This window comes from Carlito syrichta, unplaced genomic scaffold, assembly GCF_000164805.1.
Source record: "Carlito syrichta isolate Samal-C Ts95f unplaced genomic scaffold, Tarsius_syrichta-2.0.1 Scaffold307091, whole genome shotgun sequence".
Taxonomy (NCBI): domain Eukaryota; kingdom Metazoa; phylum Chordata; class Mammalia; order Primates; family Tarsiidae; genus Carlito; species Carlito syrichta.
In genome coordinates this window covers 132,772-143,350 of record NW_007251187.1, presented here as the reverse complement: position 1 = coordinate 143,350, position 10,579 = coordinate 132,772, and the positions used below count along the sequence as shown (strand labels likewise).

Genomic DNA, 10,579 nt, shown 5'->3' with positions numbered 1-10,579 from the left:
CACACCCGGCTAATTTTTGATTTATTGTAGAGATGAGGTTTCACCAAGTTTCCCAGGCTGGTCTTGAACCCGTGGGCTCAGGCAATCCACTCACCTCAGCCTCCCAAAGGCATGGGATTACAGGCTGAGCCACCGAGCCCGGCTTTTTTTTTTTTTTTTGAGTTGGAGTTTCACTCTGTTGTCCAGACTGGAGTGCAGTGGCACGCTCCCAGCCATCGCAGCCTCGACCTGCTGGGCTCCAGTGATCCTTTTGCCTCAGCCTTCCAAGTAGCCAGAACTACAGGCGTGCACTACCACGCCCGGCTAATTTTTGATTTATTGTAGAGATGAGGTCTCCCCAAGTTGCCCGGGTGGGTCGCGAACCCATGGGCTCAGGCAATCCACTTACCTTGGCCTCCCAAAACGCTGGGATTACAGGTTGAGCCACCAAGCCTGTCCCCAAATGCTTTTCTGAAGCTATTTAGGGTCCTTAGGCCACCAGTTATGTCATTCACAAGGCATGTGGAAAGCATACAAAGGATGCTCTTAACATTCTGAAGAATCCAAGGGTTTTAGAAGCCAGCTGCCAGGTGACTAGTCAAAGACCAGTATCACGGAAGCATAGTCATATTTTTCAACATTTAAATTTTTTTGTTCCTAGAATGTGATGTCACTTAATTGATTTTTTTAAAAGTGCATGTGTGTGTGTTGGAGCTCAGAAGACACTACCTGGACATATAGCACTTTGATGTGCTGGACTGCCCAAGTCTCTCTGACCTTCCCCCACTCTCCTTCAATACAGGTCAAGGCTGTTCTCTGAAGTGCCTTATCTGCCTAGAAATTGGACCCACCAAAGAGGATCACAGTTGCCTTGCATCCCTTCCTTGAAATTGTATTAACAAGGCCAGGGTCGGTGTCTCAGCCTGTAATCCCAGCACTTTGGGAGGCCGAGGCAAGTGAATTGCCTGAGCCTGCGGGTTCGAGACCCACCTGGGCAACTTGGTGAGACCTTGTCTCTACAATAAATCAAAAATTAGCCAGGCGTGGTAGCATGCACCTGTAGTTCCGGCTGTTGGAAGGCTGAGGCGGAAGGATCACCAGAGCCCAGCAGGTTGAGGCTGTGATGGCCGGGAGTATGCCACTGCACTCCAGTCTGGGCTAGAGTGAGACTCCAACTCAAAAAAAAAAAAAATAGAAATTGTATTAACCAGAGAAGATTAAAACTCACCTCACAGAGGGGACTGAAAATCAGGCTACACAATTGAGCCCAGACAGACTTTGTCCCAAAATTGTTTGTTCTCTGGTCCTGTTATGGTCGGAGTAACACTGCTCTCCCTCAATACCAGTCAATCAAGGGGCCAGAAACTGGTAGAAAGGTTTGTTTCCGAATTCAACTCCAGGGTACAGAGCTGGGCTTCTGACCTTTTTGAAATGGTTCTACTCACTCTTCAAGTTTTACAGTCCACTTTTATAAATTCAGGGTGGTTGGTACCTATACATTGACAATGTGACTGGCAGAGCATTGTATAGAGTTTAAGTTGCCCAGACTGGAGTGTAGTGGCACACTCACAGCCACCAGAAGCTCAAACTGCTGGGCTCAGGCTAATCCTTCCACCTCGGCCTTCCAAGTAGCTGGAATGCACATTTTGTTAATAATGACATTTATGGTCCACATTTCCTGGCACTCATTACCAGAGATATCGCATAGCTTCTTATCAGTAACACTAGGCAGAAGCGTTGATCAAGTTTGCCATAGAATAAAGGGAGTTAACAAGGCCTAAGACATCCTACATTATTACATGTTGCAAAAGTTATACAAATCACGACTTATGATTACTTTGATACTATATTATTCAAACCTGGGACTACTAAGAAAAGGGAGTAAATGAGATCTCTGGGTTAATTGGGCACAGTCTGCAGGGAAGTGAAGGATTCTTTGACTTTATTTGCTGGGAGTGTATAGGAGATAAGGGAAACATCCCTTTTGTTAGCGCTCAGGAGTTAACTCAGGAATGTGAGTACATGCAGAGGCACTGGAACCCTTGCCATGCCTTTCTCTAGGGGTTGTGGCAATGTGGACAGATAATAGCAGGTCTCCCTATCAGTCCTATTCAGTTTCCAAAGAGAATCATTCACACAGAGATAACTGCCTCCCAGGTCCACTCATTCCCCTCCCAACTTGCCTACTCTTCCACCCCCAAGCTCCCCTTCCCCCATGAAGAAGGGTATAGAAGCATTTGGACCTCCCTGGGGTGGTGGGTAATCATTCTCCTGCAATTCCTCCTGCTGTGCATGTTAAATGAGTGCGTATGTTATATCTGCTGGTCATCTACCTTCTGGTAGTTCACTTCACCTGACCTCCAGAGGGTGAAGGGGGGGCTCTTCCTACTGGCCCCTGTTGCCCAGACTGGCGTGTAGTGGCACACTCACGGCTACCACAGGCTCAAACTGCTGGGCTCAGGCTAATCCTTCCACCTCAGCCTTCCAAATAGTTGGAACTGCAGGCATACGTCATCATGCCCGGCTAATTTTTCTTGATTTATTGTAGAGATGAGGTCTCACCAAGTTGCCCAGGCTGGTCTCGAACCCATAGGCTTAGGCAATCTTCTCACCTCAGCCTCCCAAAGTGCTGGGATTATAAGTGTGAGCCACTGTGCCTGGCACATATGTGTATTTTTTTTTTTATTTTTTATTTTTTATTTTTGAGTTGGAATCTCACTCTGTCACCCAGAATGGAGTGCAGTGGCCGACCCGGCCACCACAACCTCGACCTGCTGGGCTCCAGTAATCCTTCCTCCTCAGCCTTCCAAGTAGCTGGAACTACAGGTGCGTGCTACCACGCCCGGCTAATTTTTTGATTTATTGTAGAGATGAGGTCCCACCAAGTTGCCCAGGTGGGTCTCGAACCCGCGGGCTCAGGCAATCCACTCACCTCAGGCTCCCAAAGCGCGGGATTACAGGCTGAGCCACCAAGTCCAACTACATATGTATATTTTTAACCACTCATGGATGAGTCTATTTTTCCCCTCATATTGACAAAAATATGCCAAATTCTGTAAAACATTTTAAGATGGTTTTATTCTTAAACCAAACATGAAGACTTTAGCCAGGTACACCCATCCTTAGGAGATCCTGAGAATGTGTGCCCACTGTGGTTGAGTAGTGGCTTGGTTATATACATTTAGGGAAGGCAGAAGTTACAAGCCACCCGAAATCAATACGTGTGAGATTTTCATTGGAGGAACGTTTTCAAGTGTGGCTTGCAGGCCATGGGTGGATTCAAAGATTTCTGGACTGGTAATTTGTAGTTCCTATCTAAGGAATTTGGGAAATCTGTAGAGAAGATGCTTTGTTAAGATAAGGAGGTAGGACTGGGCATGGTGGCTCAAAGCTGCAATTCCAGCACTTTGAGAGGCTGAGGCTAGAGAATTGCCTGAGACCAGGGCTTGCAGATCAGCCTGGGCAACTTGGCAAGATCTTGTCTCTTCAATTAAAAAAGAAAAATTAGCTGGGTATGGTGATGCATGCCTGCAGTTCCAGCTACTTGGAAGGCTGAAACTGAAGGATCGCCTGAGCCCAGCAGGTAAAGGCTGTGGTGACTGTGAGCATGCCACTCTAGCAACAGAGTGAGACTCCAACTCAAAAAAAAAAAAAAAAAGAAAAGAAATTTGGGTAAGAGAAAAAAAAAGGTCAGGTTTAGTCCTCCCTCATGAGAAAAAATAGTGGTACACTCACAGCCACTGCAGCCTCCACCTGTGGGGCTCAGACGATCTTTCCACCTCAACCTTTCAAGTAGAGTAACTTTCCAAGTAGCTGGAACTTCCAAGTAGCGTGCTACCACACCTGGTTTATTTTTTGATCTATTGTGGAGACAAAGTCTCACCAAGTTGCCCAGGCTGATCTCGAAACCCTGGTCTCAGGCAGCCCTCCTGCCTTGGCCTCCCAAAGTGCTGGAATTATAAGCTTGAGCCACCCCACCCAGCAAGATAATTTTTTTTAAATTGTGAATTTCAGACAACACCCAGATATGAACATCTCCTTAAACTCCACCTCACAGGTGTCTTCCCAGATATTGTTGTATTATGAATGCTGACATACAGATAATCCTATTTTTATCAAATGGGATTTATATTATACTTTTGAGTTGACACATTTATTATTTTTTTTTTTTTGAGTCTGGATCTCTCCCTATCTCCCAGGCTGGATTGCAGTGGAACACTTGCAGCCACCGCAGCCTTGACCTGCTGTGCTCAGGCAATTTTTCTGCCTCAGCTTTCCAAGTAGCTGGGATTACAGGTGTGCGCCACCACACTAGGCTAATTTTTGATTTATTGTAGAGATGAGGTCTCGCCATGTTGCCTAGGCTGGTTTCAAACCCCTGAGCTCAAGCAATCCTCTCACCTCCGCCTCCCAAAGTGCTGGAATTACAGGCATGAGCCACTGCACCTGGCTTGTTTCCTCTGTTCAATAATTTTTGGATATCTTCCTTATCTGTCCATAAAGACTTAGTGTAAGTTCCTCATTGCTATGCAGTCTTCTATTATTAGATTATAACTGACTTAATCAGTCAGCTATTGATACTCCTGGACTCATAAGAAAGGAATTTGGACTTACTGTAGGTAGTCATATAGACGGAGTAAATTGTCACATATCACGTGTGTTTGGCTGACATGAAACTATTGGAAGTGGCCACCTGGCCAATGTCCACCTGTTACTTGGGTGGGTAGGAACAGGTTATGGGAAGAGGAGTGTACACGGCAGTTTTTCTTTGTTGCCACACTGCTGCTTCTCTTACAAGACATAGAAGTAAGATGATTTCCTTGGAACTGATTCTCCAGATGCATGTGGTACACCTGCAAATTGTCCGCAGGCTATCTGTATCCTGTGAAGTGTGTGTCAGGAACGCTGCTTTAGACGTTTAAGGAGCTAGGCTGAATCTGCCTCTTCCTAACATAAGCTAGAAGTTGCTTTTAAAAATAGTCTCAGCCGGGCTCGGTGGCTCAGCCTGTAATCCCGCGCCTTTGGGAGGCTGAGGTGAGTGGATTGCCTGAGCCCGTGGGTTCGAGACCCGCCTGGGCAGCGAGACCTCATCTCTACAATAAATCAAAAAATCAGCCGGGCATGGTAGCGCACGCCTGTAATTCTGGCTACTCGGAAGGCTGAGACGTAAAGATCACCGGAGCCCAGCAGACGAGGCTGCGGTGGCCGGGAGTGGCCACTGCACTCCAGTCTGGGCCACCGAGTGAGACTCCAACTCAAAAAAAAAAAAAAAAAAAAATAGTCTCCATATTGGTTGGTCTTGTGGCTAACCTCATTTTCATAGGAACTAACAAAAGGTAATTATAATTAACTGACTTTCTAAATTAATTTGGTTCTAGTTAATTGAAACTTTTGTTCACATCTAGTGGAGTAAGTTAGATAAAGCTGGTAGTTGCTGAAGATCTTTAACTATGTTGCAGAAACAGGAAGTTTAAAAATAGGTAACATCAAACTCCCTAAAGCATAAAATATTAGCCTAAAGCAGTGCTGCTGAAACCCTCATGTACATGAGTCACCTGGGGACTTGGTGAAGCAGGTGCTGTTGCTGGAGAGTCTGAGAGGCTCTAACGTTCTGCATTTCTTTTTTTTTTTGAGTCGGAATCTCACTCTGTTGCCCAGACTGGAGTGCAGTGGCCGCTCCTGGCCACCGCAGCCTCAACCTGCTGGCCTCCGGCGATCCTTCCACTCAGCCTTCCAAGTAGCTGGAACTACAGGCGCGCGTTACTACACCCAGCAAATTTTTTAATTTTTATTGTAGAGATGAGGTCTTGCCCAGCTGCCCAGGTGTGTCTCGAACCCGCGGGCTCAGGCAATCCACTCATCTCAGCCTCCCAAAGTGTGGGATTACACGCTGAGCCACCGAGCCCGGCTTCATTTCTTTTTTTTTTTTGAGCCACCCAAGGCTGGAAGGTAGTGGCATGCTCAGAGCCACCACAGCCTTAACCCGCTGGGCTCAAAATCCTTCCGCCCCGCCTTCCAAGTAGTTGGAATACAGGCATGTGCCACCACGCCCAGTTAATTTTTCTTGGTTTTGTAGACTTGAGGTCTCACCAAGTTTCCTAGGCTGGTCTCGAACCCCTGGACTCAGACAGGCCTCTCACCTTGGCCTCCCAAAATGCTGGGATTATAGGTGTGAGCTACCACACCTGGCCAACATTCTGCATTTTTTTGTTTTTGTTTTTGAGTTGGAGTCTCACTCTGTTGCCCAGACTGGAGTGCAGTGGCATGTTTATGGCCACCGTAGCCTCAACTTGCTGGGCTCAGGTGATCCTTCCTCCTCAGCCTTCCAAGTAGCTGGAAATATAGGCACATGCCACCATGTCTGGCTAATTTTTTTAATTTATTGTAGAGATGAGGTCTCGCCAAGTTGCCTAGGCTAGAGTTGAAATCATGGGCTCAGGCAGTCAATCCTCTCACCTCAGCTTTCCAAAGTTCTGGGATTATAGACATGAGCCACTGTGCCCAGCCTAAATTCTGCAATTTAACAAGCTCCTTCTGGGTCTGCAGGTGCTCTGACTCTGCCCATCCACACGTGGACTGGCAGTAACCTAGATGTTGGGCTCATTCCAGGTTTGGTTATTCTTCCTACCTGGATGTGACATTAACCCACATTTGCCTCTTTTAGAGTTTGGATTATGACCGCTGTATCAATGACCCTTACCTTGAAGTTTTGGAGACCATGGATAATAAGGTAAGTCCTATAATTCTTGACCTCTTGGGCCTGAATGGGTCTTAAGACAGCTTTTTTCTCTAAGTGCTCCAGTAAATATCCTTACCCCTTGTTTTGTTTTTAACTTTATTTATTTATTTATTTTTGAGTCAGAGTCTCACTCTGTCACCCAGGCTAGAGGGCAGTGGCATGCTGCTCACGGCCACTGCAGCCTCGAAATGCTGGGCTCAGGCGGTTCTTCCACCTCAACCTTCCAAGTAGCTGGAGCCATAGGCATGTACTACCATGCCCAGCTAATTTTTTGATTTGTTGTTTAGACAAGGTCTTGCCACATTGCTCAGGCTGTTCTTGAACCCCCGAGCTCAGGCAATCCTCTTGCCTCTGCCTCCCAAAGTTCTAGGATTACAGGCGTGAGCCGCCACACCTGGCCTTTTTTATTGCATTTTGCTTTATTGCACCTTGCAGCTACTGCAGTATTTGGAGATTAAAGGTTTGTGACAACCCTGTGTCAAGCAAGGTGCCATTATTCCAACAGCATGCACTTTGCATTGTTTTGTAATGAAGTATTTTTAATTAAGGTATGCATGTGTTTAAAGATGTAATGCTATTGCACACGTAATAGACCACAGTGTAGTGTAAATGTAACTTTCATATACAATGGGAGACCAAAAATATTCAAATAGCACACTTTATTGTGATATTTGCTTTTTTGTGGTAGTCTGGAACCAAACCCACAGTATCTCCGAGGTACTCCAAGGTACACCTATTAGGCATTTATTCCCTAGACCTTTATCCTGCCAACCGTAGTAACCACTGTCAGTGCCTGGGCCTGGCTCCTTAATGTTCAGCATTCCTGTATTGTAGAGCACCTGGGATGCCACCATTGTCTTCACTGTGCTTGCTGTCCGTGTGGAATTTAGTCTAATACTGACTGGCCCAGGTGTGTTCCTTCCCTGCTGCCCAAATAACCCTGTAAACTGAATCATTCTCCTCCTGTGTGAACAGAAAGGTCGAAGGTACGAGGCGGTGAAGTGGATGATGGTGTTCGCCATTGGAGTCTGCACTGGCCTGGTGAGCAAGCAGGACCTGAAGGGTCCCGGAGGGAGGGTGGATCTTGTGGCTGGAGGGGCTCAGAGGGGAGCCCTGGCCTGGTAAATAACTTGGGTCATTTGTCTTATGATGTTATCACACCTGGCATCATAACCAAGACTGCCGTTTTCTTTTTTCTTTTTTTTGAGTTGGAGTCTCACTCTGTCGCCCAGGCTGGAGTGCAGTGGCACACTCAAAGCCACTGCAGTCTCTAACTGCTAGGCTTAGGCGATCCTTCTGCCTCAGCCCTCCAAGTAGCTGGAACTACAGGCGCAAGCCTCCACGCCTGGCTTATTTTTTGATTTATTTTAGAGACAAGGTCTCGCCATGTTGCTCAGGCTAATCTTGAACTCCCGAGTTCAGGCAATCCTTTCACCTCAGCTTTCCAAGTAGCTGGAAATACAAGTGTGGGCCACCACGCCCAGCTAAATTTTTTATTTATTGTAGAGAAGAGGTCTCGCCAAGTTGTCCAGGCTGGTCTTGAACCCTGGGCTCCGGCAGTCCTCTCACCTCAGCCTCCCAAAGTGCTGGGATTATAGCCATGAGCCACTGCACCCAGCCTTTTTTCCCTTTTTAAAAAATTAATTCTGGCACAGTTTTTCATTCTTCTTTTGCTCTTGCTTTGTAAAATGAAAATGAGACGCCAACTATGGTACTCTTGAAACACTCAGAGTTTTGGTGAAGGTTATCACATCAGGTTCTCTCTTATGATATGATTATGGATCATAATCCATAATCTGCATAGTAAAATGGATAACATATCTGCCAGCTGGGTAGATAACAGAGTGGATAGAATACATGGTGGATGTGGAACTCACTCTAACGGGAAAAAGCAAAGTAATAGGTACAGAAATGTGAATACTGTGTCAGCACAACTTGCCAGTAGACAGGGCAGGACCCCTGGGAAATGGCAGACTCAGGCAGGGAGTTTATTGTACTGTCCAGGGCTCCTCCCTGCACATTGCTGCTGTTATCTGGAAGGTGGTGCAGGCTGTGGATGAAGGGATATACCTGAGTAAGCAGAGTCCTTGGGCGCAACAAGTTCACAGGTGAGTCAGACAGGGAAGATTGGCAATGTTGCCAGAGATGTTGGTAGCAAAACATCCAGAAGCAGAACTGCTGACTTAACATTGTTAAATAAAGGAAAAAAGCAGCAGGAGTCAGCAGTCAGTCCAAATGATATACGGCAAGCCAGGCATTTGTGGCTCATACCTGTAATCCCAGCATTTTGGGAGGCGGAGGCAAGAGGATTGCCTGAGCCCATGGGTTCGAGACCAGCCTGGGCAACATGGTGAGACATCGCATCTACGACAAATCAAAAAATGAGGCAGGCATGATGGCACATACCTGTCGTTCTAGCTACTTGGAAGGTTGGGGTGGAAAGGCATGGTGGCTGTGAGCATGCCACCACACTCGAGCCTGGGTGACAGAGACTCTGACTCAAAAAAAAAAAAGACACGTCAAATTTGGTTTCCCATCAATGGTGGGTTTTTTTGTTTTGTTTTGTTTTGGGTCAGGGTCTCACTCTGTCACCCAGGCTAGAGTGCAATGGCATGATCACAGCTCATTGCAGCCTCAGCCTCCTGGCTCAGGCAGTCCTCCCACTTCAGCCTCCCCAGTAACTGGGATTACAGGCATGAACGACCATGTCCAGCTAATTTTTAATTTTTTTATAGAGATGAGGTCTCACTTTGTTGCCTATGTGGTCTCGAACTCCCAGGCTCAAGCAATCCTCCTGCCTCAGGCTCCCAAAGTGCCAGGATTATGCGCCACCACTCCGACCAGTCAATAGTGTCAGGATGGTATATATTCCTCAGCTGCAGCCTGTTTATCACCTTTCTCTAGAACTGGCCACCAGCCTTGTGCTAATCTCTACACAATACATCTGTAAAATGTACACATGTATGCAGTGTAATCTAGTCAGAAGGGCCAGCCACAGTGTTTTTATGTTTGTTTGTTTGTTAGTTTGTTTTGAAGTAGGGTCTCTGTCACATAGGCTGAAGTACAGTGGCACAATCACAGCTCATGGCAGCCTCGACTTCCTGGGCTCAGGTGATCCTTCCATCTCAGCCTCCCAAATAGCCGGGACTGCAGGTGCATGTCACCATGCTTGGCTAATTACAGTTTTTATTTTCATGGCATGCATTATGTTTTTACTGTAGTAAATGTATAAGTGAAGGAACATAAGTGAAGGTAAGACTAATGACAATCAGAGCCTCTTTGGTAACATTCTGATGCATATCATTGTGGAGAGAAATTGGGTTGATGTAATTGTTTTATTAAAATCTCAGAGTGTCTATTTTGCTATTCTGGTTGCATATTTCCCTAATATAAGCATAGTCATTAGCCATCTAGTTGCTAGTCTTTCTGTTACTTTTATATCAAACTCCTTTGAACTGCTACATATCCATAGTATAGGTTGAGTATCCCTTATTAGAAAATCTGAAATGCTTTAAGATCTGACACTTTTGAGTGCTACATGATGCTCAAATGAAATACTGCTTGGAGCATTTGGATTTGGGATTTTCAGATTAGGGATGTTCAATCAGTATAATGCACATATTCCAAAATCTGAAAAAACCCTGAAATCCTAAACACTGCCACCCAAAGCATTTCTGTTAGGGGAGGTTCGACCTGAAGCAACTTTACCTTCCTGTCTGTGTTCTAGGAAGGCAGGCCTGCCTTTGTGACCTAAGGCTCCAGACTCCCCTATCCTTTGATAAGTTCAGGTTACAGCTTCAGTATGTTTTTTTTTTTTTTTGAGTTGGAGTCTCACTCTGTCACCCAGACTGGAGTGCAGTG

General features: G+C 46.1%; 1 protein-coding gene across 3 annotated transcripts in view; it reads left to right on the top strand.

The window, feature by feature from the left end:
* The window catches only part of CLCN6 (chloride voltage-gated channel 6), a 40,460-nt gene that overhangs the window by 6,706 nt on the left and 23,175 nt on the right, over nucleotides 1-10,579 (top strand). For 2 of the 3 annotated variants that reach the window (XM_008063829.2, XM_021715410.1), the window contains exons 3-4: nucleotides 6,644-6,709; nucleotides 7,694-7,759. In XM_008063829.2, coding sequence (XP_008062020.1) covers nucleotides 6,644-6,709; nucleotides 7,694-7,759 — 132 coding nt within the window. The remainder of the gene's footprint in view (nucleotides 1-6,643; nucleotides 6,710-7,693; nucleotides 7,760-10,579) is intronic. The other variant, XM_021715411.1, reaches the window with a different exon arrangement.